The sequence below is a fragment of the Syzygium oleosum genome, unplaced genomic scaffold (assembly GCF_021117445.2).
Source record: "Syzygium oleosum isolate NSW1041296 unplaced genomic scaffold, Sole_v2.1 Sole_v2.01, whole genome shotgun sequence".
In the NCBI taxonomy this organism is placed as follows: Eukaryota; Viridiplantae; Streptophyta; class Magnoliopsida; order Myrtales; family Myrtaceae; genus Syzygium; species Syzygium oleosum.
The window spans coordinates 34,061,432-34,087,794 of NW_026607485.1; the positions used below are offsets into that span (position 1 = coordinate 34,061,432).

Genomic DNA, 26,363 nt, shown 5'->3' on the forward strand with positions numbered 1-26,363 from the left:
GCATCAGGAAGTTTGTGTGTGCCATCTAGGGCGAACATGATTTTAGGGTAGAACCGAGAATCAAAGATCTGAATCGGGGAAAACTAGTCCGGTTCTAGATTTTAAGGTAGGCATTCAGATTCCAAAAATTGGAAAACTAGTTCCGATGGGAAGGTTCTAGGAACCTGGAACCTGAATTTAGAATAAGTCTTTGTGTTTTTCTTGTTCAATGTCTTAGTATTCCATGGCGTCCGATAATGAGTGTGTAATCTGAAACTACTAGTTTGAGCTTTTATTTTCGGTGATATCAATGATTGAGACTTTTACCTTGTTAATGTTTTATATTATTCATGTGTTTAAATATAAGTTGTGGTGAGTGGACTACAGTAGTAAATGGTAGTCATTAAATATGATGATTCACTGTAATCATTCAATTATGAATATAGGTGGAACCTGACTAGACCTTGGAACCGATCCCGAAATCTGTGACAAGGTAAGTTCTAAAATAAGTAGGGTAGGTTCCATGTTCCAAAACATAAAAAACCTCTTCCGACGGATGGATTTTGGGTTTTAGGTGGAACCTATAAGGAACGTGGAACCGCTCACTTCTAGTGCTGTCCGTCCCTTGAATAATGGCTTTTTTTCTCTGTTTTTGCTGTTGTTCTTTCCATGTTCCTTTATCAATATTTAGTAGCTTTCCACCGATCAGAACTTGTGATCTATATTGACTTAATGTAAGTGGGGAAAGCAGCGAATGGTTCTTTGATTTGGTGAGCGAACGCTCGATGCCCACTGCAGAAATGATGAAACTTAGATGTATGGTTCCGCGAACTCACAGAGACGCTCGAACACTGTGATTAGTTGCTTTTAGAACATCTGCAGAACGATTCCTCATCTTCCCACTCCAACCACCTCTCTCTAAGCATTTCAAGTATACTAAAGAGGGGAAGGAAGTTGTACTTCAGCAAAGCAAAGCATAAAGACAGGAGCGCATGATAAATTAACAATCACGTGAAAACCTGCTCCACAGCAATGCTTGGAAAGTTCTTCAGGTTTGCTATTTCGTGGAAAACGGCACCAAATGTTACCCTCAACAGACAACACCGCAATTCATCCAGCGCTTTTAATGGTCTTAAAAGGTGTTAGTCTACTACGAGTCAACCACGACAACTTTCACCCATCGGGCATGCCGTGGTAAGGGAATTAGTGGAGCGAGGACATTTTAATTTTAAATATGAGATCCGATTTTCACGCTTTGAGAGAAAGAGGAGAGAGTTATAGGATAGATACAAAAGAAAAAAAACAAAAACTGCGGCAACTTTCCACGTGGTGTTTTCATCAACGTTGTGGTTCTAAAAGCACCAGAGTGCAAAAGTTGCTGGGATTCTAAAAGCACTAGTGCTTTTATCAACATAGTGGTTTTTGACCCAAAAAAAAACAAAGCGGTTGGCCTTTTGCGTACAAAAGTTGCAACTATGGATCTGTCCTTCCTGTCAATCTTAACACCAATCCTATTACTCTTATATCTGTTTAATCACATATCTTACTGTCAACATCCATATATTGACAATAAGCAGCTTGACTGCTCAACCACAATATCTAAAGCGAAAGGGTACCTCTGCATTGTCCCTCAAACTCAATGCCAGTCTTTCTTGACCTTTTGATCTACCTCCCCATACAACTCACCGCACACCATCGCTTCACTGCTCGACTCAGATGCCTTGGACAAAGCCACCATAAAACAACATCAAATCCACTGCCGAAGAAGTACCTTAAGACAACTTGGTCATAGTTCCAGTTCCTTGCTGTTGCACCGGAAGGATTTACTTGCACGTGGCCACTTGATCTTTTGGTTTTTGTCCAGAGATGCAAATTACAGATCTTAAAAGCTGAGGATATGGCTGTGTAAAAATGAGGGCGCGTTTTTTATATTGCCATGGCATTTCAGAAATCAATTTAACATTTCTATCGTCAGTAAAAGAAAATTGTTAATAGTGCCCCGTGTGGGCACTTGTAAAAAAAAAACCTTTTTAAGGAAAGATTGCAATTTTGCACTACTCCACCTCTCTCGAGGAACGTGTAATTAAGTATCGAAAAAAAATCACAATATCCCATTATCAAGTTAATCAGTGTCTCTCTTGACACTCGTTAACAGGACCCAAAAATGGCGTGAAGTTACCCTTTTCATTTTACTTCTCTGATAAGAAATGATCATTCTCGGCAACATATAATCTTGGGTTAACCTCTATTTACAAGTATATACATTTAAAGTGGGCCTAATTCCCTAAAAACCCCAAACTTTAGGTGTTGTCCCAAATCTACCTAAACTTTTTTTTTGTCTCATAAAAACCACAAACTTTTATTTTAAACCCAAATCTGCCCTAGGTTGATTTTCTGTCCAAATGTTGACAATTTTTTCCAACTTGTCATCCACGTGTCTATCTTCTTTTCCCACGTCAGCTTGGGTTGACTGTTTCTTTCTTTCTTTTTTTTTTTCATTCTCTTCTCCCTTTCACTTTCCGCCATTCACCTTCTTCATCCTTCGCCTTCAACCTCTTCACCTAAATCTCCAAATCATCCGCAAACGCCACCCCATGGTTAGGCGACACCAGCCCAAGTTCTTGTCCTCTCGCTTCTTCTCGCATCTCCATTGCCCTCTCGTCAACAATCGACGACGACACTGTCCGAGCCCGACCTCACTTCCTTGTTCTTGGCGTCGGCGGATTGAGCTCGAGGCCCAAGCACGTTGAAGTAGCGGTCCACGTCGCCGGTGCCGTTATCGTAGGTCCTCAACAAGCCCTCATAGGTGAGCCCCTTCTCGCCGTCAATGCACTCGCCCTAGGTCTTGAACTTGACCCTCGGGTTCACGGCCACCGCGAGCACCACCATTTGCTCCCCGTTGAGCCCTCCATCACGGTTCCCATCAAATGCTGGAAAATTCGCTTCACCTTCTCCGATCCGCTACCTCCGGTCGCCATTTTAGTGCTAGAGTTTCATTAGAAACAGAGAAAAGGGAAGATTTTGGCCCAAATGATGACCAACGCAGAGATAGACGGAGAGGTCGCAATGTGAAGATTGAAAGCGACGATGGTGTCGCGGCCTTGGGCGACCGCCGCGACTCCAAATGCAGGCGTGGCGGCGTTGGATCCGACATCCCGATCCCAAATTCAACTATCCACCGACAAATAGAGGGGGTGGAGGCTCGGCAAATGGAAGCGTCTGGGCTTACAATAACGACGAGGTGACGAGGAAGTCGTGGCAACGTGCACGCAAGCTGTTGCGGCGATGACCGGCGTGTGGCAGCACCTGGGCTTTCTCTGTTTTCTTGATGGTGCTCTCGTTGTCCATGGCGGAAAGTGAAAGGAGAAGAGAATGAAAAAACAAAAAAGAAAGAAAGAAACAGTCAACCCAAGCTGACGTGGGAAAAGAAGATAGACACGTGGATGACAAGTTGGAAAAAATTGTCAACATTTGGACAGAAAATCAACCTAGGGCAGATTTGGGTTTAAAATAAAAGTTTGTGCTTTTAAGACAAAAAAAAGTTGAATTTGGACAACACCTAAAGTTGCGCTTTTTGTAATTAAAGCCAAAGTGTATGCATTTTATAAAATTTTATTCCTATTTCCTCTTGTCTTTTCCATTATATTCAACAAGCCTTAACCTCAAAGATTTCACCATCCATTCACGCCTACCCACGCCCCCCTTCTCTCTCTCTCTGCCTCTATATACACACAACGAATCACGCTGAGAATCGCCGTCGTCTCGCCGAAAGTTGTCGCCTTTAAGCCGTTTCCGGCCACACCCATTTCTTGGAGTTCCCTTCCCATGGCGGTGGCCGGAGCGACGGAGGGTCGAGGCTGTCCCGACTTCTCGGCGCTGCCCGAAGGGTGCATCGCGAGCGCCGTCTCCTTCACGAGCCCACCCGACGCGTGCAGGCTCGCGTCCGTCTCGTCGGTCTTCAGGTCGGCGTGCGACTCCGACGCGGTCTGGGCCTCGTTCCTGCCGCCGGAGTACCGCTCGATGGTCCACCGGAGCGCTCCGTCGCTGAAGGAGCTCTACTTCAGCCTCTGCGACGACCCGGTCCTCGCCGGCGACGGCAAGATGGTAAGTCTCTCTCTCTCCCACCGCCTCTATCTTGTTCTTTTTCTGGTGATGTGCGATGACTGTTCCTTATGTGATTCGTGTGATGTGCTGTCGCCTGCACGTTTCGAAACACTGCCGAGTTTGGCCGGCAAAAAATTGGTTCTTTCTTTGTCCGAATAGCTGAACTGAAGGACGGACGGTGTCATCGGCCACATGTTTCTTGGCCTCTTCTTCCTGCTTGAACCCCAGCTCATGGCTTACATAATGATTGTGCAGCGGCTTTACATTGGACATTCCTTGTTTTGCACACACCCACGATCCGAATGGGAAAGGTCGATTGAATCTTATGAACCCAACTCACGGTTTACATCCACAAAATAAAAGGGTGATAAATGATGGGTGAGGAAGAAAGAATGGCTCTTTCATCTGAAATTGACAAGATTCATATGGTGGGTGGAGCAAAGAGTGGATAGATAAATATTGAATCACTCAATATATAGTGTCAGGAGCATAAGCAAATATCACCCCAAATGATATGGTAGCTTGATGACCATCAATTCATCGTATGTTTAGGGGTGATCTGTATATATTGTTTTTGGACTGTCTGCTACCTTTTAATCTGTGTTCGCAGTTCGGAGTGTGGCTACTTTTGTTTTCGGTTAATTGCTCGAATCCCTCCCGAACTCTGTCGACATTGTACATTGGCCCCCCCTGAACTTTTAAAAGTTAGACATTACCCCCATTTACTTTGGCACCATCGAATAGTAGCCACAAAACTTGGATAATGTAGATATTTCCTCTTGATTTTGGTTTTTGTCGCGGTGATTAGTTTTTCTGTCTGCATAGTCGGTAAGTGCATAGGGGGCAGCAGATGGTGGAATAAGTGCTAAGCTTTATTGCTTTGCGCATACTATATTTGCTGGAACAGTATTTTTTTTTTCTCAAAACGACCTCGGTCCGGCTTCTTGTTGCTTATGTGAATCTAACATGCTCTGCAGAGCTTTTCGCTGGACAGGCACAGTGGGAAGAAATGTATCATGCTTTCAGCGAGGGCCCTGTCTATAATATGGGGTGATACTCCGATTTACTGGTCATGGACTTGCATGCCCAACTCCAGGTAATACGTTATTTCCTCCACTCTCTCACCTTCATGAAGAAAATGGGCGTGGCATTAATTTGTGTGTCCCAAAATGAACTCTGTTGTTTCTCCCTCAAGGTGATGATCATGTCCTTGTGAATGAACAGGTTTGCAGAAGTGGCTGAGCTCATCGATGTATGCTGGCTCGAAATCAAAGGCATGATTAGTTCTTGCATGCTGTCGCCTGGAACCCGTTATGCAGCGTACTTGGTATTCAAATTTGCCAGATGGTCTTATGGATTTGAATTCCAGTCTGTTGAGGTTGGAGCTGGATTTGCTGGTGATGAAGCGGGCAAGCGTGAGCGTTTTGTTTACTTATCTGGAGAGAGCAACACGGGCAGACGGCGGACCAGGCGGAGACTTAGATCGATGCCGCCAACGTATGCACCTGCTGAGGGTAATGGGAACTATCCTAAAGAGAGACCAGATGGGTGGTCAGAGATAGAGTTGGGCGAGTTCTTGACAAAGGAAGGAGAAGATGGGAAGGTCCAAATGAGCGTCATGGAGACGAAGGGGGGTAAGTGGAAGAAAGGGCTGATTGTGGAAGGGATCGAAATTAGGCCCAAAGCGGGGATATAAGAGTGCCCTTTATGCAGGGCATCAGTAAGTTTGTATGTACCGTCCGTCCCTTGTTTAATAGCTTTTTCTCTTCAATGTCCTTTTATCGCTTTTTCAGTAGCTTTCTACCCAAATCAGAAAGCGCTCTTGTGATCTATATCCGACTTTAATGTAAGTGGGGAAAGCATAATATTGTCATGGAGCGATGCCTTATGTGGAAATGTTGGAACTTAAGATGTAGACTTCCACAAACTTGCTCAGACACACTCAAATACTGCGATTGGTTCCTTTCACAACATCTGCAAAATGGTTCCTCGTCTTCCCACTCCAACCACCTCTGCTGGTGCCGACGGGAATTTATGACTCCTTTGAAATTATATGAATGCAATTCGTTTGTGTGGTGTGCTGGTGCCTGCGCGTCTCTTCCGGGATAAAAGAAAGACTTGGAAAAGCAGAGTCAAAGCCAATGACGGGGGTAAAATAATTTCTTGTTAACTAGCTGAATGAAAGCACGTTGTGGCAGACTCATAAGAATTGTAGGAGCCCTACCTTGCAGGATTGGTGAACTGTCTTGGAAGCGATTTTCGTCTGCCAGTCAAGTTCAACCATGAAAACTCTGGTTACTTCTCCTTGTTAAGTTCCTAGTTTTCTTATAGTTTATGCTTTTTGTTGGAAACGAAAGGGCCCAGTGCCGTTGTCTGAACCAAAAAACAGAAAAACCTGGTTTTCTTCATGAGGGTGGAGTGTGCTCAAATCTGAGACAACCATACTTAATCCATTCATGGCTCCGCCAATAATGTAAACCTTCCAAAGGATTAAGGGAGAAATTATTCTCTTTGGATCTTAATGAGCATTTCACGTATACTAACAAAATGGAAGCAAGTCGTACTTCGGCACATAATAAATCAATAATCACATGGAAACCTGTTCCGGAGCAATGCTGGACAGTTCTTCAGGTCTGCTATTACGTTGAAAACGGCACCACTGCCACTGTCAACAGTCAATGCCGCAAGTTTATCGCCACCTTTACCGCTGGATGAGTGGCTTCTAGATTTGATGGAACTCTTGTAGTTTTCAAATCAACCACGGCAACTTTGCACTTGTTGTTTTCGTCAACATAGTGGTTGGCTCTTTGCATCCAAGAGTGGCAACTATACGCATGCCATACCTCAGTTATTCCAAAATCATGGATCTGGGCTCCCTCTTAATCTCGACTCCGATCCTATTCTCTTACCTCTGTTTATTCACATATTCTACAGTCAACATCCATATGTTGACGATAAGCAGCTTAACTGCTCATCCACATTATCTGAACCGAAAGGTTACCACTACAATGTCCCTCAAACTCGATGCCGGTCCTTTTGTGACCTTTTAATCTAGCTCACTGTACAACTCACCGCTTGACATTGCTCCGCTGCTTGGCTCAGACCCCTTGGACATAGCCACAATCCACAACATCAAATCCACTGCCGAGAAGATAAGTTATGGCAACTTGGTCGTAGTTCCAGTTTCTCGCTATTGCACTGGAAGTATTTACTTTGCACCAGGCCTCTTACACTGTGGCCGAGGGGGACGCCTATTTCACCATAGCCAATGATACATTCCAAGGCCTGTCCTCTTGCCAGGCTCTACTTGATCAAAACTTTTATACAGGTGAGGATCTTGTTGTAGCTGCAAAGCTGATGGTTCCACTAAGATGCGCATGCCCAAGTACCCACGAGACAGCTAATGGGGTTAAATCCTTGCTTACATATTTGGTGACGTGGGGAGATTCTGTGGATTCAATTATCGAAAGCTTTGGTGTCACTGTGCAAAGTGTTATGGAGGCAAATATGATGACGGACCCCTCTCTAATATACCCTTTAACACGCATTCTCAGTCCCCTTACTTGTGCAAAAGATTCCAAGAGTAACTTCTGCTATTGTCCCAATAGATATGCTGAAGGTGGGACTGGAAATGACCTCAATTGCATGCCTGACCGGAAGCAGTTTCCTTTCAAGCTGATTCTCGTGATAGGTAGTCATCAAATCTCTCCGCTAAATCTGTACAGCAACACTTCATGCCTGATTGGAAGAGGTTGCTTAATTCGTGTCCTGCTATTGGCTCTGATGATGGCAATCAGAAAGTCTGTGACTATTGCAACGTGAGAGAGTAACATTCGATAATGCAAAATAATGCATCCAATACTAAAGAAAACACTCGAGTGAGAAATTATTTCATTTTCTTACACACGCCATGTTGCACACCACACTTAGTACTGTTCCTTATGTGATTCGCGTGATGTGCTGTCGCCTGCATGTTTCGAAACACTGACGAGCTTGGCCGGCAAAAAATTGGTTCTTTCTTTGTCCAAATAGCTGAACTGAAGGAAGGACGGTGTCATCAGCCACATGTTTCTTGGCCTCTTCTTCCTACCTGAACCCCAACTCTTGGCTTACATATAATGATTGTGCAGCGGCTTTACATTGGACATTCCTTCTTTTGCACACACCCACGATCCGAATGTGAAAGGTCGATTGAATCTTATGAACCCAACTCATGGTGATAAATGAAGGGCGAAGAAGAAAGAAGGCTCTTTCATCTGAAATTGACAAGATTCATATGGTGGGTGGAGCAAAGAGTGGATAGATATATATCGAATCACTCAATATATAGTGTCAGGAGCATAAGCAAATATCACCCCAATTGATATGGTAGCTTGATGAACATCGATTCATCGTATATTTAGAGGTGATCTGCATATTGTTTTTAGACTGTCTGCTACCTTTTAATCTGTTTTCGCAGTTCGAAGCGAGGCTACTTTTTTTTTTGGTTAATTGCTCGAATCCCTCCCGAACTCTGTCAACATTGTACATTGGCCCCTGAACTTTTAAAAGTTAGACATTACCCCCATTAACTTTGGCACCATCAAATAGTGGGAAAATTACCAAAAAAATCTTAAACCTTTTGCAATTGTGCCAATTCAGTCCTAAACCTTTTTTTTTTGCCATTTCAGTCCTAAACCTTTTGTAATTGTGCCAATTCAGTCCATCCGGCCACTTTTGGCTGGCCGGCGCTGACGTGGACGCCAGCCGGCGCTCGCCGGCACCGGCCGGTTGACGTGGCATTATTTTAATAAATTTTTTTTTTTGGTTCCTTTTTCCCCCTGGTCGGCAAGGTGACCTCGCCGGCCATGGGCGAGGTCGAGCTCACCGGCCATGAGCGAGGTCTCGCCAGATCTGGGCGAGGCCTCGCCGAGATCTGGCGAGGCCTCGCCCAGATCTGGCGAGACCTCGCCATGGCCGGGCGAGGTCGAGCTTGCCCTGGCGACGGCGAGGCCTCGCCCCGGATCCGGCGAGGCCTCGCCGTCGTTGGCGAGCCTCGACCTCGCCCGGCCATGGGGCGAGGCGCTAGGCGAGCTCGCCGGTTACGGGCGAGCTTGACCTCGCCCATGGCCGGCAAGGTCGGCCTCGCCATGGCCGGCGAGGTGACCTCACCGGCGAGCCTCCGGCCAGGAGAAAGAAGGAAAAAAAATATTAAAATAATGCAACGTCAGTGCCGGCCGGCCAAAAATGGTATGATGGACTGAATTGGCACAATTGCAAAAGGTTTAAGACTGAAATGGCAAAAAAAAAAGGTTTAGGACTGAATTGGCACAATTGCAAAAGGTTTAGGACTTTTTTGGTAATTTTCCCTCAAAGGTAATTTTCGGAATCAGAGACACGATTAGTTCTTGCATGCTGTCACCTGGAACCCGTTATGCAGCGTACTCGGTATTCAAACTTACCCCAACGTCTTTTGGATTTGAATTCCAGTCTGTTGAGGTTGGAGCTGGATTTGCTGGTGATAAAGCGGGTAAGCGTGAGCGCTTAGTTTACTTATCCAGAGGGAGCAACACAAGCGGACGGCGGACCAAGCGGAGATTTAGGCGCATCGGCAGGTTGCCGACGCATGCGCCTGCCGAGGGGAATGAGAACTATCCTAAGGAGAGACGAGATGGGTGGTTAGAGATAGAGTTGGGTGAGTTCTTGACAAAGGAAGGAGAAGATGGGAAGGTCCAAATGAGTGTTATGTGTTGAGGTTGATGTCTTGTATTCTGTTATCCAAGAGATTATGAGGCGGTTCCGAAAGGCCCCCCGACGACCGGACAAAGACGGGGTCCCGCTCCCGGTGAGCGGGCGGGGGTCCGGGGCCGCCCATGCCGGGCGGGGCAATACCTGCCGCTGCAGGCATTTTATGTTCAGTTATAGAAGGATCTCTATGGGAAAGTTAAATGTTTTAGGCTATGTAGGCAATTTTGTAATTTGTGCCATGTAGGGTTTCGCTATATATTTAGGGCGAAACAGGTCTCTAGATAAAGAGGGAGGGAGTGAGAAAGAGCGGCTGTACACTTTTCTACGTTATTAGTGAAACAGATCTCATCTTCCCGTGGACGTAGGTAGGCGGAACATCTCCCCTGCTGAACCACGTAAATTCTTATGTTGTGCGAATTTTCATTACTTTTCTTGCATCGTTGATAGGATCGAATTTAGATATTCGACATCACGGAGACGAACGGGGGTAAGTGGAAGAATGGGCTGATTGTGGAAGGGATCGAAATTAGGCCCAAAGAGGGGATATAAGAGTGCCTTCATGCAGGGCATCAGTAAGTTTGTATGTACCGTCCATCCCTTGTTTAATAGCCTTTTCTCTTCAATGTTCTTTTATCGTTTTTTCAGTAGCTTTCTACCCAAATCAGAAAGCATTCTTGTGATCTCTATCCAACTTTAATGTAAGTGGGGAAAGCATAATATTGTCATGGAGCGATGCCTTCTGTGGAAATGTTGGAACTTAAGATGTAGACTTCCACAAACTCACACAGACACGCTCAAATACTCTGATTGGTCCTTTTTAAATCATCTGCAAAATGGTTCCTCATCTTCGCACTCCAACCACCTCTGTTGTTTTCGACTGGAATTTATGACTCCATTGAAAATATATGAATGCAATTCTTTTCTGTGGTGTGCTGGTGCCTGTACGTCTCTTCCGGAATAAAAGAAAGACTTGGAAAAGCAGAGTCAAAGCCAATGACTGGGCTTAAATAATCTCGTTAACTAGCTGTATGAAAGCACGTTGTAGCAGACTCAAAAACTGTAGGAGCCTTACCTTGCAGGATTGGTGAACTGTCTTGGAAGCGATTTTCATCTGCCGGTCAAGTTCAACCATGAAAACTCTGCTTGCTTCTCCTTGTTAAGTTCCTAGTTTTCTTCTAGTTTTCGTTTTATGTTGGAAACGGAAGGGCCAAGTGCCTGTCTGCTGAAATAAAAAAAAAACCTGGTTTTCTTCACGAGAGTGGAGCGTGCTCAAATCTGAGACAACCATACTTAATCCATTTATGGCGCCCTCAATAATGTAAACCTTCCGAAGGATGAAGGGAGAAATTGTTCTCTTTGGATCTTAATGAGCATTTCACGTATACTAACAAAATGGAAGGAAGTCGTACTTCAACAAAGGATGCATAAACACAGGAGCACATAATAAATCAACAATCACATGAAACCTTTTCCGGAGCAATGCCGGACAGTTTTTCAGGTTTTCTATTACGTTGAAATGGCACCACTGCCACTGTCAATGCCGCAAGTTTACTGCCACCCTTACCGCTCGATGAGTGGCTTCTAGATTTGATGGAACTCTTGTAGTTTTTGAATCGACCACGGCAACTTTGCACTTGGTGTTTTCGTCAACATAGTTGTTGGTTCTTTGCATACAAGAGTATGCGCATGCCATACCTCAGTTATTCCAAGACCATGGATCTGTCCTCCCTCTCAACCTTAACATCGATCCTATTTCTCTTACTTTATTCACATATCCTATACTGTCAACATCCATATGTTGACAACAAGCAGCTTAACTGCTCATCCACATGATCTAACTCAATGCAATGTCCCTCAAACTCAATGCCAGTCCTTCCTGACTTTCAATCTACCTCACTATACAACTCACCATCGCTTCGCTGCTCGGCTCAGACCTGTTGGACATAGCCATTAGCAACAACATCAAATCCACTGCCAAAAAGATACCTTATGATAACTTGGTCATAGTTCCAGTTGCTTGCCATTGCACTGGAAGTATTTACTCGCATCAGGCCTCTTACACTGTGGCGACGGGTGACACCTTTTTCACCATAGCCAATGATATATTCCGAGGCCTGTTCACTTGCCAGGCTCTAACTGATCAGAACTACTATACTGGTGAGTATCTTGGTGTAGGTGTACAGCTGCTGGTTCCACTAAGATGCGCATGCCCGAGTACTAATGAGACAGTTAATGGGGTTAAATCCTTGCTTATGTATTTGGTGACATGGGGCAATTCTGTGGATTCAAATACGGAAAGCTTCAGTGTCACCGCGCAAAGCGTTATGGAGGCAAATATGATGATGAACACCTCTGTACTATACCCTTTTAATCCCATCCTCATTCCTCTAAATTGTGCATAAAATTCCAAGAATTCCTTCTGTTATTGTCCCAATGAATATGCCAAAGAAGGGTGCCGAAATGGCCTCAATTGCATGCCTGACCGAAAGACGTTTCCTTGCAAGCTGGTTCTCGTGATAGGTAGCCATCAAATCTCTCTGCTAATTCTGTCCAGCAAAACTGCATGCCTGATTGGAGGAGGTAACCCTTTTCCTGTACCGTTATTGACTCTGATGATGGCAGTTAGAAAGTCTGTGACTATTGCAAGGAGAGATACCGTTATTGTCAGAGATCCTAAATCATCAGATATGGTTTCTTCAGAAGATGCATCACTGTTGATAACAATCAAGTTGTCCTGTTTTCTGACACGATTCTCAGAATCCCTGTGAAATTTGGCGGCTTCATGCCTCGTTTGCAATGAGAATTTTGCAATCTCAAGTTAAAACACAGTCAACAGAAGACGATTGAACATATGGGTTAGAGATTAAAGATTTTACAAGAGATTAGACCAAGCTCAGTTTGGTACACTTGAAATTAAGTTTTCCGTTGAAGTCAAATTACACTCACAGTCGCAGCATATACTTTGCTGCAGAAAGCATACAGCGCATGCCTCTTGATCGCAAATTCGCTGTCTCTCAATCTATTGAGGACAGAGAAGCTTCTTGTGCATCAGCAATATCAATTTCACAAGAGTAGTGAAGTCACTTTCAACGAGATGGCCTCTCTTCATAACCATGTGGTCCAATTTCTTTGGCACACATGACGCACATGATATTGGCTTCTGGCTGATGTCTCGGCGACCAAGAACTCTTGTTGCTCCATTTGATTAGATAGCCTCACATCAACGCAACTGCACATCCAAGCTGGTCACGAGGAAACAACACTCACTCTTGGACCGGCGTGACGTGTGACGAGGACGGAAATGTCATTGTTCTTGATTTGAGCGAGCAGTCATCTCTTGCAGTATCAACAGTTTGTCAAGCGTTTTTAAACTGGACTATCTTCATAGGCTAAACTTGGCTTTCAACGACTTGAAGTCCTCTGCCATACTTGGTATTCGAATCCACCCCGACAGCATATGAACTCCAATTCCAGGCCCTTGAGGTTGATGCTGGATTTGCTGGTGATGAAGCAGGCAAGTATGAGCGCTCTGTTTATTTATTGGGTGACAACATGTGCGGGTGGCAGTCCAGGCCAAGGTTTAAGCGCATTGGTTTTTTCTAGATTTTACCGGCGCGTTTCGCACTATTCGATGAGGACTGCAATGGGGGGCCGCCGACACGTACAGCTAGCGATGGAAATAGGAACTATCTGAAAGAGACGGGGGATGGAAGGCAGATATCGGGTCAGGTGTGTTCTTCACGAGGGAAGGAGAAGATGGGGAGGGTGAAATGCATGTCATGGAGACGACGGGCGGTAATTAGAAGGCTGGCTTAGTCGTGGAAGCCATCGATATTAGGCCTAAGGATGGCAAATGAAAGTGTGAAACAGGGTTTAGCATATGCATGGTTTTTGACTTCATGCAGGGATCACGAGTAAGGTGCATATCCTGTCAATTGAGTAATTTTTTCCTTTGTTGTTGTTGATCCGGTAATGTTTCTTTATCAATTTTTAATAGTTCCTTACCGAATCAGAAAGTGTACCGGAGAGCTATTTTGGCTTTAATCTAAGCAGGAAAAGCATTAGTTGGGGGGAGGCTAATGCTCCTTGATATGTTGAGCGAATGCCTTAAGCAAAGGGATGATAGAATTGCAAGACAAGTTGAAGACTGATGAACTGAACTAAACTCGAACAAAATAGGATGGTCAATGTCCACCAAAACCTTTTCCAAAGAGTTGATCTATATGTGATGGACCGTGTTGATCTGGACCGTCAAATTTGGTGAACTCCACGTGAGCTCCCCCTTGCTGATAGCTGAGACCTGTCCCCGGTCCATTTTTGGCAAAAAATTCTCCTTTGCTTTACTGTTCTTCATGCAGCTTGGGAACAATTTATCTGCTTGGACGGTAGGTCGTCAGCATCATTTTTCTGTTATGGTGCTATATCTCGTGTTGTGGTAATTGTATTTAAGCTCTGCCCACGACCAAGCAAAAGAAAACTCAACTCACAGCTTTGAGGAGTTCAGGGAGCGGCCACTCGAAATCTCTTCATTGCGCGTGCGGCTTCCGTTCAACGAGCCCACTGGCGGCCTTATCAAGAGCTGAGAGAGAAAACCCACGACTCCTCCTTTATTTCGCCTATTTGCGGCCGCTGCAGGCTGGGGAATAATGAAACAAAACTTAGCTTTTTGGGTTTTTTTCTCTGTCTATGTATGGCCTTTTTGCCTCCACAAGTGAAATAGATATTATATAATAAGTGTGCCCCTTATTATGTCTTTTAGTCCATGAGAGATTTTTCTCCTTTTGTTTTAACCGTAACACAAGCTCCCTTTCTTGAATTTCTTTGTGCGGTTACACTTGGATATTTATCTAACCGGGTCGAGTTTCGTAAATGGTTCAAACTCAAAACATGATATAACAGTAATACTAATAGAATTGGTTAATCGTCACAGCTCATGATTAGAAGATTAAGCCAATTAAAGAGCCGAAGTGCCTTATTCTGTACGAACTTGTGCGCGCACAGGCACACTCAGATATTGCTACTAGTCCCTTTTTAAAACATCTGCAAAATGATTCCGTAGTCATCTTCCAACTCCAACAGCCATTTTGTCTTTCCTTGACCCAGGAATGTTCCATTCTTGGAGTTACATGCGAAAAAACGAAACCGATTTCTTTTAGCTTCTATAAATCGTAAAAATGTGATTGATGTGATGCAGGGTACTTTTGGGCTAGAAAAGACCTAAAGAGCAGAGTCAAAAGCAACGAAAACTGGCAACGGAGTCGTGCGTCGTGCGAGTGGCCGAGACACCCACGGGAAAGACATAAAAGTGTAATATTTGAATTTTTATCAAGTCAAAAAAAAAGGGCAGCCAAAAAAAGAAAAAGAAAAGGAAAAGCATTGAAAAGTCAACAAAGAGAGAAAGGGCAAGCTCAGCTCCTTATAAGTAGGGGTAAGCGGTTCCAGGTTTCGGGTAGATTCCGCTTGGAACCTGGAATCTACCCTCGGGTACAGGTTCCTCAAAATGAGGAACCTGGAACCTACCCGTTGGAACGTGGAACCTGGAACCTACCCTGTCACAGGTTCCAGGGTTGGTTCCAGGTTCCAACAGGTTCTTTTTTTTTAATTTTGTTTTGAATTAAATAAAACGAAAATAAACGCAATATTAGATCATCTGAATGATACATACACAATGCTCTGATGTGATATTCAAGGGATATAATGCCAAGTTTACAAATGCCTGGATAGAACTAAACTATAATTGCAACAATTATTGAGGAGGAAAGCAGCAAGATAATGAAAATATCCAAAATGGCATGAACAATGAAAGCACATTGTTCGAACAAATTGTGAGTAGAAGGTGATGTTAGACTTAAAATGATCACATATCAACCAACAAACAAAAAAGAGGTAAGATAAGCTGTCCCAAGAGGATAACCTGTCATCACTACCCATAATACCCTTGCATTCCACTGGTGCATCTAATTTGAAGCATATTAGACGGAATGGAGCTAGTCAATTTCCACCAGAACTTTGGTAGACTACGACATCCACATTGGACAGTCGCTGTCTCTCTTACATGCAAGAACACAGAAGTGCCCGCACATGCACAAGCACAAGCACAAGTGCATGTAAGGACGTCATTGCACAATCTTACAGCGCTTCCTGTGTAGGTCCTGTTACTTATTTTCATAAATCCAGGCCAAAACTACCCAAAAATGAACAAAAGGATTATATCTTTCAATCCAAAGATCTCACTGTTTTAGCTCAAGATCGCACATATATTCTTCTTCAAGTGTTAAAACAGAAAAATGATTTGACAATAGGCACATGTTTGCACACATATACTTCACAGTACTATGTACAGCCAAGAACTAGATGTATGAAAGGAGTTTCTCGACGTGGCATAAGTTTCTTTTATCGCTGCAGGAGTACCAAAACATATAAGATCTTTTCAGTCTTGGCTTATCAATTAGTAAAATGTGAAACACGGACATGGTATAAACTGTAAGAGCAGGACACTCTAATTTTAAAATGGCAAAAAGAACAGCAAATCTCTTAAACCAGCTAGAATCACCAAGAACAGCAAGCCCAAACTCCCAGAACCAATCTCAAATCAAAACAAACAGACCCACAAAACCATGGGCAAGCACCAAAATCTGCAGTTCAACCTACCACTGCTTGGAGAATAAGAGAAGTGAAGATCAGGGCCTCCACCTAACTGATGAGACCCCTAGCAGACAGCCATATTCTAGAAGAATGTTGCAATTTATAACAACCTACAGAGGTATGGAAGGAAACAAACATGAGTTGCCCAAAATATACAATTTATATTTCACAGCAACAACAAAAGTAATGATGATTTAAAGCGACAGAAGTGAAACAAAGTGATTGCTATATCTTAAGACAATTTTATCGAATCAAATTGCATCTTTGGTAGCTTTGCTTTTTGAATATCACATAAATCAAATAATTCCCACTGATCATAACACCAGCTCTTAAGTTTGAAGCGTTTCCATCATTGAATGACTTGATTCCAAGGCCTTTTAATTGCAATTTTGTTCTGCTTCATCTGTAGAAATTGATATCAACTTAGTCATCCCCCTTACCAATCCATTTTGATTCTGTCTAAGTTCCTAATAAGAACTCTAAACCCCAATTCTCATGCTCTACGAAAATGACTTACACTGTCAACATCAACACTTCCACATGAAAATATAAGAAAAAGAGAGCACTTCCTCAGAGCAAGCAATCGAGCAACTCACGAGCACAAGTACGCGCTCGACAAGCGCACACACACAACAGATTTAGACGTATCTGTTAAAAGAGCAATTTCTCTTGATATAACAGCGATCCAACAACAGCAACTCTACACAGAATCAAACATGCCGTCACTTAAATCGAAGCAGAGAACAACACAGTCGCTTCCTACATTTTCCGATCGCGCGCAAGAGCGTGATCGTGACTGAATATCGAAACCGAATGACTAGAATTTCGAGTTCGGAACAGCTTCGTCATCCGTTCATCGTTGTTCCTCGTCTCATTTCTACTAGGCGATGAATCCAGATGAATGTGCACGCAAGAGCACGATTTCACGCAACTCAGGCACGATTGTCGTGACCGAATTCAATCGATCGATGCTAAGGATGAACAGAAGCAACGGCGGGAATTCAAAGAGAGAAGGCGTGAATGGCAGGGGTTGTTCGAAAACGTTACGTACCAGAGCAAGCTTCAGAGGAGGAAGACGGCGACGAGCCCGAATAATCGGAGCGAATCCGCGTGGAGAGATCACGAGACCTGCGGCGAAGAAGGCGGAGCGAGGCGAAAGCGGGAGCGAGGAGCAAGGCGAAAGCCGAAGCGGGAGCGAGGCGGAAGTGGAAGCGGAAGCGGGAGCGAGGCAGAAGTGGAAGCAGGAGGGACAATGATGGATTTGGGAATTAGGGTTTCTAAATACCAAATGTGTAGTTTATGTTTTAATTTTTAGGGATTCGGTTCCTGGTTCCGGTTCTCGGTTCCAATCCGGTTCCTAAAAATGGGGAACCGAGAACCGGACCCTCTGTCCATGGAACCTGGAACCGAACCGGACCCACCGGGTCCGGTTCTCCGGTTTCCGGTTCTACCCTGGAACCGCGCTCACCCCTACTTATAAGGCCGAGACAGGCACGGGCAAGAAAGAGAGAAATGAAAGAAAGAAAAGAAAGGAGAAGAAGAAGAAGCAAAAGAAAGGGAAAAAGAGAAGGAATTTGGTGCGTATACGCTAGCCTCACCGAGCTAGATTTAATTCGATTTGCAACATTCAGTAAGGATTTTAGACCATTTATGGGGATTGATAGTTTAGGGTGTTGTTGAGTTATAGGCAAGTTGTGGGTTTACTTGTATTTCGAAAGATCTTTCTTTTTTACTGTAAACTCACTTAAAATGCAGTTTAGTGAGGAGAGTTTGTCACGCAAGTGGTCGTTTGCCGTACAAGTGGTCGTTCTTTGCGTTAGTGGTTTTTCGCCATGGTTGACCATTCTTGAGATCTTTTGTTGACCCGTAGTGAGCATTCCTAGTTTAGTTGAGTCAATTTTAAGTAACGGTTTTGTCGGATCAAAATTGTGAAGTTTCGCGCTTAAGCTCCACGTTGTGGATAGTTTTGAAAATCCGCTTTGGATTAGATTTTTGTTAGCGCATAGGAAAGGTTTCGTTAACAATTAAGCTTAGTTTAGCTAATTCGTAGCTGATGTAGATTTTACTCGACTTTGACGTTATTTCTCACTTATTTGATAGGATTGCGAGTTCAATAATTTGGGTAATTTTTATTGTTTGGTCGTAGGCATTCCCAGGTGAGTAGTGTTATATCTTCTTTGAGTTTATAAACTCATAATTTGAAAGCAGTGTGGATTAAATATAGTATGAGTTATGAAGACATTTATGTTGCATAAAAACTTGGATCGAGCATTTACTAGTCTTTGGTTATATGTGAATGGTTTTAGGAACATGTTATGAAAGGTATTGTGAAAGTCTATATATATGCATTGTTGTACGAATTTGGTTTATGAATTGAGTTCCAAAATGATGTGAGCAATTGAGCTTAGTTGTGAAAGGTTATTTGTTTGGTATTGAGAAAACGATTTATGACATGAATTTTGGATTGATTTTGTGGGAAGAATTGATTTGTGATATGGATTGGTCAAGTACTAAGTGCTACACGATGATGCAATTTTCATGGGAGTCACTTCTAGGGTCTTGTACTATTGATATATGTTGGTCATGGGCTAAGTGCTACACGGCAACACCGTGGGAGCCACCCCTAATGCCTTGTACTATTGATATACATTGGTCAAGGACTAAGTGCTACATGAAAACAGAAGTTTCGTGGGAGCCACCTCCAGATCCTTGAGTTGGACATTGAGCATGGAATTAATCAGTGATGTGTATTTTAGATTGATCAATGGAATGAACCATTGACGTGTGAATTGATGAGATTTATTAATGGCCTGGACCATTGATATTTATTTTGATATTATTGATGAATTGAGTATTTCTGGTATAAACATAATTATATTGAAGTAAGATATAACTCATTTTATTATTGTAAGTTTGTTGCATTATGGATTTGGTATATATAAGTTATGTCTTGAGTCTTAAATGTGTATTGTGGAGGCTTGATCCGCTTAGAAGGCATGTACTACTCACAATGGGCTATTGTTCATCCCATTCGTTGTAAATGTTTTTCAAGTCCCTCAGTTAGCAGCAGGTAGAGTTGGTAATGGAATTTTGGGTATGAGCTTAGCTAGTTGTATTGTTTCTGAGTTAATACTTGTTGGTTAGCTGAGTTCTACGTTGATCGTATTTTTTTTTATAGATGATAGAAACTCGAATTTTATAACCAATTTGCTGTTTTATCATATACATATTTTGATAACAGGTTATTGGTTGATTTGAGGTGGCGTCCAGCTAGAAGGATGGCCGTGCTATCTCCCATTCTTGTTGGATTCGGGGTGTAGCAGGACTTATAAAGTGCTCGTAACATCAGTCATGCACGATTTCTTGAAAAAGGCCTTCCATGGCCAGTCAACCCCGACAACTTTGCACTTGGGTTTGTGATTGCGCTACACGCATCAACGGGTTGGTTGGTTCTTTGCACAAAAACTGCAACATACGTTTATGCCAAATCTCAATTATTCCAAAACCATGGATGTGTCCTCGCTCTCAATGTTGATACCAATCCTATTACTCTGCCCTCTGTTTTATGTCATATGCCACTGTCAAAATCCATATGCTGGTGGGAAGCAGTTCGACTGCTCGTCCCCATCATCTGAGGTGAAAGGTTACCTCTGCAACAGCCCTCAAGTATGCCAGTCCTTCGTGACATTTCGGTCTACCTCAACATATGACTAGACTTGTTAAACGGGTGGATCGGGTCATAAATGGTCCGACCCAAATTGACCCATTAACCCGTTTATGACCCATTTATTCATAGTGTAAATATCCCGACCCATACCCGACCCGACCCATACCCAACCCATACCCGACCCGACCCATATTGCTAAAACACTTTTATATTTAACCTAATCTAGGAATACTTGTTTCTTATGATTTTTTTTTTAAATTATACTTCTAAAACATTTTATGCAATACAAAGCTAGTGAAAAATTTTTATAACTTTTTTTAAAATTGAGGTTCTGTTTGTTTTACGAAAAATGCGACATTTCTAGAAAATATTTTCCATAAAGTCATTATCCAAGAAAATAAAAAAAATTTAATATTTTTTTTATTTTTTAAATCGAATTTTTAATTAATTTTTAATATTATTTTTTCATTTATTTTTGGCTGATTGCCGGCCGCCGTGGCCGGCGACCGACCACAGGCGAGGACGAGCTCGCCGGAGGCCGGCGAAGCTCGTTCTCGCCGATCTGGCGAGGCCGAGGCCTTGCCGGCCTCAGGCGAGGCTCTAGCTTCGCCGATCTAGCGAGACTCGAGCTCGCCGGCCTCGGGCGAGCTCGACCTCGCCGGATCTGGTGAGGTGGAGCCTCGCCCGAGGCCGGCGAAGCTCGAGCTCGCCCGAGGCCGGCGAGCTCGAGTCTCGCCAGATCGGCGAGGCTGGAGCCTCGCCACAGGTCGGCGAGGCTGGAGCCTCGCCGGGATCAGGCGAGCCTTGAGGTCGCCGGAATCAGGCAAACTCGAGCCTCGCCCGAGGCCGGCGAGCTCGAGCTTCGCCGTCCTCCGGCGAGGTCGTCCCGCCCCGGTGGCCGGTCGCCGTGGCCGAAATAAAAAAAAAGAAAAAGAAAGAAGAGAAAAGAAAAAAGAAAAAACAAAAGAAAAAGAGAAAAAAAATTAAATTTCGATTTTTTTAAAACATTTTTGTAAAGAGGGAGAAAGTGTGTGGATGGGTCTAGTAGGTGGGTTGGACATGGGTTTCAAACTCAACCCATTTAGACCCATTTATCTTTAAGTTTTAAAATTTAAAACCCATTTAAGGTTGACTCTTTAAAATTAAAGTGACCCATATATGACCCATTTATTTTTAAATGGGTCATATATGGGTTTAAGACCCATTTTGACATATCTAGGTCGGGATATTCCGGCGACCTCGAGGCTCGCCCGATTCCGGCGACCTCGAGGCTTGCCTGATCCTGGCGAAGCTTCAGCCTCGCCGATCTGGCGAGGCTAGAGCCTCGCCTGAGGCCGGCGAGGCCGAGGCCTCGCCAGATCGGCGAGAACGAGCTTCGCCAGCCTCCGGCGAGCTCCTCCTTGCCTGTGGTCGGTCGCCGGCCACGGCGGCCGACGATCAGCCAAAAATAAAGGAAAAAAATAAAAATAAAAATTAATTAAAAATTCAATTTAAAAAATAAAAAAATATTAAATTTATTTTATTTTCTTGGATAATGACTTTATGGAAAATATTTTCTAGAAATGTCGCATTTTTCGTAAAACAAACAGAACCTCAATTTTAAAAAAAATTATAAAATTTTTTCACTAACTTTGTATTGCATAAAATGTTTTAGCAGTATAATTTTTTAAAAAAAATTCATAAGAAACAAGTATTCCTAGATTAGGTTAAATATAAAAGTGTTTTAACAATATGGGTCGGGTCGGGTATGGGTTGGGTATGGGTCGGGTTGGGTATGGGTCGGGATATTTACACTATGAATAAATGGGTCATAAACGGGTTAATGGGTCAATTTGGATCGGACCATTTATGACCCGACCCAAACCCGACCCGACCCACCCGTTTAACAGGTCTACTCACCGCTCACCACTGCTTCGCTCCTTGGCTCGGATGCACTGGACGTAGTGCTGTCAACAACATCAGATCCACCACCGAAAAGATACCTGGTGATAACTTGGTCATGGTTCCAGTTTCCTGCTATTGCTCTGGAAGTATATGTCACACCCCGAAATCTACCAGGATGGGGGATGACACGGCCGTCCTTCCACCTGAAGGACGCAGCCTCAAATCATCCAAAAGTCCCCATGACATCGCTCTCGCTCTATTGGCTGCTAAACAAAGAATCTGAAACATTGGGAAAAGAGGGGGGTGAGCAACGATAGCTCAGTAAGTAGTGCGTATCTCTTGTAAGCAGATCGAGCAACCATTATGCATATATAAAAATATCGAAAACTCATAATTTAAACCCACAATATCATATACATATCATATCAAATATGAGTTATTTTTCCTTTTCACAAAACTCGATACAAACCAGAAAACATTCATTTGATACGCCATTACAATTCAATCATCAATGGTCAAGTCCATTGATTAATCTCGTCAAATCACACGTCAATGGTCCAATCCATTGACCAATCTCAATAACTCACATATTTATGGTCTATTCCATTGATTAATCTCATCATAAAAGGGCTCGTTCGGGGTAGAGGCGCAGCCGCACTGCCATCCCTCAACCCGACCCGATATTATCCTTTTTGAGCCGCAGCCGCATTGCCATCGCTCTCAAGGATTTGCCTTGGCACAGCAGAAAACACATCGATGGTCTATCCATCGACCAATCTATTGCTCAATATCAAACCATGATCACGTATCTCGCCCCGTGATAAGGCGACCAAGATTCCCCCTTGGCAAGGTCTCCACCTACTATAAGCCGGTGGCTCGGCCCACAAGGATATCCTAGACTAGTATGCGCATACCCACAAAGCCCCTCAATGGGCTCACAGCGATATTGAACACCAACACATATCCTCCAATAATCCACAATACCAAATCCATAATAAGTTTCATAATCCACAATCAATATCACTAATTGATTTCAGAAAACAAAACACAATCTTTCTTCGTCAAACTAAACACATTTCACAAACCAAGTATATGGCATTTCACAACTCAATTCAACCACCAGAAATCCATTTTGTAAATTATTTCTCAAATCATTCGAAAACTCGTTTCTTAAATCATAATACATTTCACATACCCATTTCATAAACCAAATTCACAAATTAATATATATTTATATATCTCGTTTCGCAATACTATTCTCAAAACATATTTCAAACCATTTACAAATACCAAAATGTAGTAGATACCCGATCCATACTTTTATGCAACAAATATGCTATTTCAGAACTCATAATATATCGAATCCCTTTCGCTTTCAAGACATGTATATAGAAATAGAAGAGATAACACCACTCACCTGGAATGCCCCAAAACCAAATAATGTGGCTAAACGCGTCGATGATCTCGTAATCCTATCAATTGAACGAGAATCGACATCAAAACCAAGTAAAATACCAAGATAATTACTAAACGGCTAAACGACGCTTAAATGCTGACAAGACAACTCAAAGACGCCCACAAATTGCTCATCCAAAGCCATTATCCAAATCGTCCGCAACGCGGAACTTGAGCGCAAAACTTGATCGCATCATAACTTTCTCCATTAAACTCCGATCCTAGCAAACTTATAGTCAAAAGAAAGCCCGTTCCAAGTATTACAAAAGCCCCAATGTGGCTGTCCCAAAATCGAGCCGAAAACCGACGAAAATCGGCCTAAAGCCCACTGGTCGCGCACTGTTTACCTTGTGCGGCCAACTTCAAAAATTCATATTGGGCAAACCGTAGGTCCAAATCAAGATCCGTAAAATCTCACGACTCCACAACACCATAAACTATCAATTCTATATATATACGCAGCTCAACGACTTAAAAATCGGATTTCGCCGCACAAATCTCTAATAATTCCGAATTTCAAGCCCTAAATCCGAAACTATTCCGATGGAACGAACGAGGGGTGCGAATACATACCGGCCATTGCTAATCGAAGTCGAATCGACTTGGCAAGTCGTCCGGATCATGAGCACGCTAAATTTCCCCTTCTCCCCCCATTCTTTTTTTCTTCTTTCCTTTCTTCCCTTCCTTTCTCTCTTCTTTTCCTCTCTCCCGCAAGCTCTCGGTCCCTTTATAAACTGAAGTCCACTGTAGCTTCTTTTTGACTTTTTGACTTTTTCAAATATTACAGTATATACCAGCATCATGCCTCTTACACTGGCCAATTCCGAGACATATTTCACTATAGCGAACAATACATACCAAGGCCTGTCTTCTTGCCGGGCTCTACTTGATGAGAACTACTATGCGGAAGCTGATCTTGTTGCGGCTGCACACCTGCTGGTTCCGCTGAGATGCACATGCCCGAGTACTAATCAGACGGTCGATGGGGTTAAATCCTTGCTTATATGCATTGTGAAATGGGGAGATACTATTTATTCAATTGCAGAACAATATGGCGTCGCTACACAAAGTGTCAAGGAGGCAAATATGATGATGGACACCTCCATAATATACCCTTTTACTCCCATCCTCGTTCCCCTTAACTGCGCAAAGAATTCGAAGAGTTCCTTCTGTTATTGTCCCAATGGTTATGCCGAAGGTGGGACCCGAGATGGCCTCAATTGCATGCCTGACTTGACCTCTCTGATGATTCTTACTTGCCTATCGCTTGAAATACAAAACATGAATCTCATTTTCTGTGGCTTCATGCAAATATTCATTATTTACTTCTTCTTCATTTGCATCATGATCTTTTAAGTCCATGGTTTATTCTCTCCTAAGCTATGCTTTGTGATCGAACGGTGTCACAACTAGGGTGTTGCAGTGATGTGACAGTACACCTTTAGAATTGGCAAAGTAACTAAGAAATTGCAGACAGAAAATTTTACATATTTTAGATGGCTTTGTTGAGAATTTGCTTCCAGAGAAAAGTGATGCAGAAGACAGTTTTATTATCTAATTCAAAAACCAATACATAAACTGACTTAGGAGAGCTTGCAAGTTAGTATTCTGACATGCTCCATATTTAGGGATTGTAAAATCGGATTGCTCATGTTAGGCGAGTTAATAGGAGAACTTTGAATAGACAAAACTAGAATGTGTTATCTCGCGGTTCCCTTACAGCCTTATTATTTGCATTAGGTGCTGGCATTGGTATGGGATTCTTGTGTCTTTCAGTTTGCAGCTATTGTCTATACAGATACCTCAGGAAGCGAAGAGACAGAATTGTCAAGGAGAAACTGTTCAAGCAAAATGGTGGTTTGCTGTTGAAACAAAAGTTCTCACCTTATGGAAGAGATGGTGGAGCAGCAATATTCTCTGAAGAAGATCTGCAAAGAGCAACAGATAATTACAGCAAGAGCCGGTTTCTTGGTCAAGGAGGGTTTGGCATGGTTTACAAAGGAATGCTAGCAGACGGTTCCATAGTTGCTGTGAAGAAGGCGAAGACCATCGACAGGGGCCAAATCGAGCAGTTTATTAATGAAGTGGTTGTTCTATCACAGGTTAATCATCGGAACATTGTAAAATTGATAGGATGTTGTTTGGAGACTAAGCTTCCTTTACTAGTGTACGAGTTCAATCCTAAGGGCACCCTGTCCCAGCATATTCATCAGCAGGACAAAGATTGTTCTCTTTCATGGGAAGACCGGTAGTGGATCGCATGCGAAGTTGCTGGAGCTGTGGCATACATGCATTCTGCAGCTTCAATTCCCATTTATCACCAAGACATAAAACCTTCAAACATTCTGTTGGATGACAATTATACTGCAAAAGTCTCTGATTTTGGTACCTCAAGGCCAGTTCCATCTGACAAAACTCACCTGACAACGGCCGTGCAAGGTACCTTTGGATATTTGGACCCGGAATACTTCTAATCTAGTCAGTTCACAGATAAAAGTGACGTGTATAGTTTTGGAGTAGTGCTAGTTGATTTGCTTACCGGGTGGAAGCCGACATCTTTCTCAGGAGATGATGAACGGAGACATCTAGTTGCTAGCTTTATCTCGCTAATGAAGGAAAAAATTTGTCGGAGATCCTAGATTCTGTTGTGGCTAATGAAGCAAAGGCGGAGGATGTTCTAGCAGTGGCAATGCTTGCCATGAGGTGTTTGAGATTAAATGGGAGAAAGAGACCTACCATGAGAGAGGTTGCCGTGGAGCTTGAAGGACTAAGGAAGTCACAAAGTTTCTCTCAGACCCACCAAAGTCGTTACCTATTCAAAGATGGACTACCTGGTGATGCCAATGAAGAATCAATAGATAGCGCATTCGTGTTACTTGAGATTGAATCAATCCCTATATAG

The 26,363-nt window shown here is 43.2% G+C and overlaps 1 protein-coding gene and 1 pseudogene across 1 annotated transcript; both read left to right on the forward strand.

Annotated features, from left to right (window-relative positions):
• Positions 1-1,454: 1,454 nt before the first annotated feature.
• LOC115663110 (wall-associated receptor kinase-like 2) lies at positions 1,455-26,363 on the forward strand (annotated as a pseudogene).
• On the forward strand, positions 3,717-5,979 carry LOC115681439 (F-box protein At2g02240-like). The gene is made up of 3 exons (XM_030605415.2): positions 3,717-4,083; positions 5,061-5,179; positions 5,308-5,979. Exons 1-3 carry the CDS (start codon positions 3,805-3,807, stop codon positions 5,777-5,779), a joined length of 870 nt encoding a protein of 289 aa, XP_030461275.2. The 5' UTR covers positions 3,717-3,804; the 3' UTR covers positions 5,780-5,979.

Coding starts and splice junctions, on each gene's coding strand:
- LOC115681439 (XM_030605415.2), top strand. CDS start 3,805: ATGGCGGTGGCCGGAGCGACGGAGGGTCGAGGCTGTCCCGACTTCTCG. Junction 4,084..5,060: donor TCGCCGGCGACGGCAAGATG/GTAAGTCTCTCT, acceptor CATGCTCTGCAG/AGCTTTTCGCTGGACAGGCA. Junction 5,180..5,307: donor ACTTGCATGCCCAACTCCAG/GTAATACGTTAT, acceptor GTGAATGAACAG/GTTTGCAGAAGTGGCTGAGC.